At 25.7% G+C, this 5,216-nt stretch overlaps 1 protein-coding gene across 1 annotated transcript; it reads left to right on the top strand.

Moving 5' to 3' along the window:
• The first annotated feature begins 1,139 nt into the window (after nucleotides 1-1,139).
• On the top strand, nucleotides 1,140-4,216 carry LOC127122260 (putative NAC domain-containing protein 94). The gene is made up of 5 exons (XM_051052628.1): nucleotides 1,140-1,231; nucleotides 1,683-1,947; nucleotides 2,633-2,943; nucleotides 3,124-3,332; nucleotides 3,512-4,216. Exons 2-5 carry the CDS (start codon nucleotides 1,764-1,766, stop codon nucleotides 3,981-3,983), a joined length of 1,176 nt encoding a protein of 391 aa, XP_050908585.1. The 5' UTR covers nucleotides 1,140-1,231; nucleotides 1,683-1,763; the 3' UTR covers nucleotides 3,984-4,216.
• Nucleotides 4,217-5,216: the final 1,000 nt, after the last annotated feature.

Genomic DNA, 5,216 nt, shown 5'->3' with positions numbered 1-5,216 from the left:
GAAATATGAGAACACTTGTATCTTGAGAAATTTGTCATCAAAGAGAATGTTCTAAGGACGCAAACCTTATAACCCTACAATAAAGTTACAACGAAAGCTCCAAATTGAAGTACACTTTATTTTAATCCAAAATACCTCTCAATTTTAACTATCATTGACTTGGACATTATAGTATTTATAAGTACCCCTTATCGTCAGATCAGAGTATCGAGAGACAAAACCAAAAACTTGAATTTTCTATCAGATTTTGGTTCACCACATCATTTGTGAACCTCATTGTCTTCTCAGAAACATTTTTTATTTGACAATTTAAAATTTAAATAATTTTTTTTAATTTTTTATTATATATTTTGCAATTTATAATTTAGTTTTCTCATATTAAATTATACTTTTATATTTAGTCTCTCTTAGCGTAATTTCTAAGTATGTTCCTAATTGAAGTTGTGATCATACTTAAATTGAATTCTTCTTTCCCTCCATAGGTCCTTTTAGAGGATCATTTGACTGTTTACTTAATTATACTCTTTTTCCAAGTCGCTTAAGTGGGAATACCTTCATTATCAAAAGAATACTAACTTATTACAAAATTATTTATTTATTTCACTATTTAAAAATACCAACATTTTGTTCTTATTTGCCACGGAACATGGGAAAACATAATAAAATTGTCATAAAAGGACCCTCAAAAGAATTGATAACTACATTAACATTATAATATAATAAATTGGTGGGTCCTTCTAATATTTTACCAAACCACAATCCAAAATAGAATTAAATAATCATAGAAAATAAAAGAATAATTAAGTTAGAAGGTTGGCTTGTCATTTTGTGTTTGTCTTTGATTTGTTGAAGATTGAATCAACTGTTTATGAGCATCATCAAAGTGTGAAAATGGAATAATATCCAAAAATATATAATATAATATCTTAGAAAGCTACTAATTCTATAGTCTCTTCTGATCCTTAATTATGTCATTAATTCACATAAAAAGTATACTATAAATATTAGATGTTGAAGTAAAGAATTTTATCCATACTTTAGCTTGACTTGAACACTAACATCTTCCTTGAAAGTTGTTCATGAGAAGCATAAATAACATTATTTTTTTCATAAATTTTATATCATCACTATAAAGTTATCTTGATTTTCATCAAAATTATACACTATCTTCATTTGAGGCAAAAGCTTTGGGAACATACAACTTCTTGGAGTAAGAAACTTTGCACAAACGGTGAGTTAGCACAACTTAGAAACTTCTTTAAGAGCTTTTAGCTTCTATGATAGTGATATGTCAAACAAAGCTTAATGATATCATGCCATCATAATATATATATATATATATATATATATATATATATATATATATATATATATATATATATATATATATATATATATATATATATATATATATATATATATATATATATATATATATATAATCATTTAAAAAAATTATTATCATTAACAATGTGAATGCGAGAAATCTTAGATGACAAACAAAATTGTTTGATTTTGATGCAAGGATTTTAAATTACTAACTTAGCCAATGTGTTGATTTGGGCAAATTCAATTTCATGTTTCCATGCATGTGAAAAAGCATAATCAAGAATATTATACTATAATAATGAGTTATAATTCTCATATTTAATTGTCACTTCCTATGCTCAAACTTGTTGCAGATTCCATAGCAATTAGAGTATTGAAATCTTGAAGTCATCACTTTCTATCTTCTGAATTAATTCCAAAGAGACAAAGAGGATATGGAAGAAAGAACTGAGATGGATAATATCAAGGTTGATGATTTGATGCCTGGTTTTCGTTTTCATCCCACTGATGAAGAACTTGTTGCTTTTTATCTCAAGAGAAAAGTTCAACAAAAATCTCTTCCTATTGAACTTATTAAGCAAGTTGATATTTACAAATATGATCCATGGGACCTTCCAAGTAAGAACTCTTATAACACTTTTTTCTAGCTTTCTCTTCTTTTTACATTAAACCCATTTTTTTTTTCTAATATTCTAAAGAATCAACATAAAAAGTTTAAAACTTAGGGTTATGTTTTATAAAATAAAATAAAATTAAAATTAAAATTTATTTTAATGATTGATTTAAAATATATTTTTGTTTCTATTAAATATTTATTTTTGTATTTTGATCCTTAATAAAAAAATCGTTAATTTTTTTGTCTCTACATTTTTATAAAATTGGGGCGCACCCTATTTTTATAAAAAATAAGGAAAAAATAGAATTTTTTTATAAGGATTAATCTATAAATTTTATAATTTTATAGAAATTATAAATATATTAAAATTTTAATAAATTTTAATTATATGAATAATTTATATGACATAGAAGATAAAATGATGACTAAGATGAAAATAATTTAAAGAATAATTTAAAATTTTATTATTTAAATTATTGATTTAGACTGTCGTCATCAGATATTAAACTCTAAAAAAAACACCTTATACTAATTTAACTTAAAATAACTTGAAAAGTCTGAAAATTTTAAAAAATATTGAATTGGTTTTGAAATATTGTAACAGAAAATGGTGAGTAAATTATTCAATACATTATATTTTTTTTGTGGTGACAAAAATATTGACTTATTTTTTTATGTTATAAAAAGAGCTTGCAAGTAGTGGTGAGAAAGAATGGTATTTTTATTGTCCAAGGGACAGAAAATACAGAAACAGTTCAAGGCCTAATAGGGTTACAAGAGCTGGATTTTGGAAGGCCACAGGAACTGATAGACCTATTTATTCATCTGATGGAAAATGCATTGGTTTGAAGAAATCACTTGTTTTCTATAAAGGTAGAGCTGCCAAAGGCACCAAAACTGATTGGATGATGCATGAGTTTAGGTTACCTTCCATTTCCATTTCAGATTCTTCAACCTCTCCTCCCAAAAAATTCTCTGACAAAAGTTTCTCTCCAAATGTAAGTACTTTAGTACTAGTTTCATACTACTTGTGTTATTTTTATCTGAGTCATGAGTCAGTCAACGAAACAATAATAAATTCGAACTGAGTCATATTTACTAATAATTTTATTTTCTAGGTTCTACATTCAAATTTTGATTAGTTCTATGTTAAAGTAAGTGTTTTTATGAATTTTCAGGATTCATGGGCAATTTGTAGGATTTTCAAGAAAACAAATTCTCTTTCCATGGTGCAAAAAGCATTATCTCATCCTTGGATCTCTCAATTACCGGGAAACATGGTATCTGAATTACTCACACAAACTACAAACATCAATCAATTCTATTCACAAAATAATATCTCAGGTACAATAGAACAAGCATCATCAGCCACAACAAACGTACAAATGTAAGTTATTACATAAAATGTTTTCAATAATTTTTCTGAGTAAAACAATATATTTTGTTTATATATAGATCAGATACATTAGTTATTTAATAAATTTTAAAAAAATAATATTTATAATAGTGATAAGAAGATTTAAATTTTTTGTATCCGTTGCTAATCATCGACATTTAATTTTGTAGCAACGAGCGTGAGCTACAACAAGTCACCAACACCAACTTCTCAGCTTCAGATTTTCCAACATACAAACCTATCAACAACATTAACACAATTTCCAAGTCCTCACAAATTTCTCTTCCTAATGGAGACATTGTTGATAACCTAATGTTCTACAATCTTGAAGCCAATGGTTCAACAAAGTGCACAATTGATAATGATTGTTCAATTCTTTCAAACACAAACTATATTGCTTTTGAAGACACAAACAATCCATATAATGGATTCTCAATAAGTCTACCTGAAGATATGCAACAACCAAACATTCAAGATCAAATGCAGCTTAATAATCAATGGGAAAATCTAGGAAGAACAATTGAATTTCCCTTCAATTTGTCTCCAAATTTTGATGCTTTGAGGACTAATGTTACATGGGACATACCACCTTGTACTAGTGAAATTTCCACAACTTATGTCACTAGTAAATGTTACACTTAGGATATGTTTGGATTTATGTGTCAAATTAATTAGGTGATGGTTATAGCAAGCTATAGTTATAGTGTGGTTAATTATCAATTTTTAACAATTAGTATATTTACCAATAAAATCATTACCATTTTAATTGGTTGTGATTTTACTTGTAAATGTACATGTTTTATTGTGTATTTATATGTATAATAGGTTATTGCATTGTATAAGATAAGGTCATGTATAGAGAAAAATAGATTAAAAAAAAGATAGGGTTTTTTTTGTATATATAATCTTTAAATTTTTATGTAATCTTGTAACATGATATATAGTAGCTTATATACTATTTTTTAAAATTATTTTTCTTTGCTTGTTTTATTATTTATATATTTTATTTCACTTCCCTAGCCACAAATCCTAATAACTTAGGATCCAAGTAATCTTGGAAGAAATAGTTTAGATTTTATTTTTTTCAATTTTAGCAAAATTCTTGAGTTTAATCTATCCCTAAGAATATAATAACATTAAAACTTTTTAAAAAATATTATATTATATTTTAATTAATAAGTTAGGAATTTCTTTTGTAACCTTGTTATTTGGAATATAGCTGTAAATGTTGAAAAAAAGTTAAAACAAAGCACAACATGATTTCTGTTCAAAGACTATAGACTTATATTTTGGAAGCAACTAATAAAGTTAATAACAAATTAATTAAATTAAATTGAAGTTAGCTTTCATGGTTTTGGATAAGCAATACTATTAGCTATAGCACATAATTAAATAAAAGACTATAAATTTGTTACGTGTAAGAATGAAATTATCGTCGCAGACAAATGAGACATTTTGTTCACTTTCACATTATAGATTGTGTAAAATGGAAATCTAATTTTTTTGGGCTCTAGCATGAAATTCAGAGACTATAGTCCAAATTCATTTGCATGTGGCGACGTGAAAATTAAATACAATATTTCATCAATTCGAAGAGGCAAAGATGTTACGTAGAAATTTTCATTCTTAGTGTATGAACAAACTAAAAATGCATGTCACATATCAAATATACAATGAAAATAAAATAAATATATGTGTACTATGTTCTCCAAATATTAATTCAATTGTTTATAAAAACAAGTTCGATTGATAATAGATTAAATATATATGTATATGAAAACACATGAATTATGAACACATTCAACTCACTTAAATCTATTGTTGCTTGGTTATATTTGTTTATTTTAGATATGAATTATGAACACATTCAACTCA

This window comes from Lathyrus oleraceus, chromosome 1 (genome assembly GCF_024323335.1).
Source record: "Lathyrus oleraceus cultivar Zhongwan6 chromosome 1, CAAS_Psat_ZW6_1.0, whole genome shotgun sequence".
NCBI classification, from domain to species: Eukaryota; Viridiplantae; Streptophyta; class Magnoliopsida; order Fabales; family Fabaceae; genus Lathyrus; species Lathyrus oleraceus.
Note: the sequence above shows the minus strand (reverse complement) of the source record. Positions and strands in the feature narration are given on the sequence as shown.

What these genes read in the sequence shown, in the direction of transcription:
- LOC127122260 (XM_051052628.1), top strand. Translation starts at nt 1,764, where the DNA reads ATGGAAGAAAGAACTGAGATGGATAATATCAAGGTTGATGATTTGATG. An exon ending in TGATCCATGGGACCTTCCAA is followed by an intron (nt 1,948 to 2,632) that starts GTAAGAACTCTT and finishes TGTTATAAAAAG; the next exon opens with AGCTTGCAAGTAGTGGTGAG. An exon ending in ACAAAAGTTTCTCTCCAAAT is followed by an intron (nt 2,944 to 3,123) that starts GTAAGTACTTTA and finishes ATGAATTTTCAG; the next exon opens with GATTCATGGGCAATTTGTAG.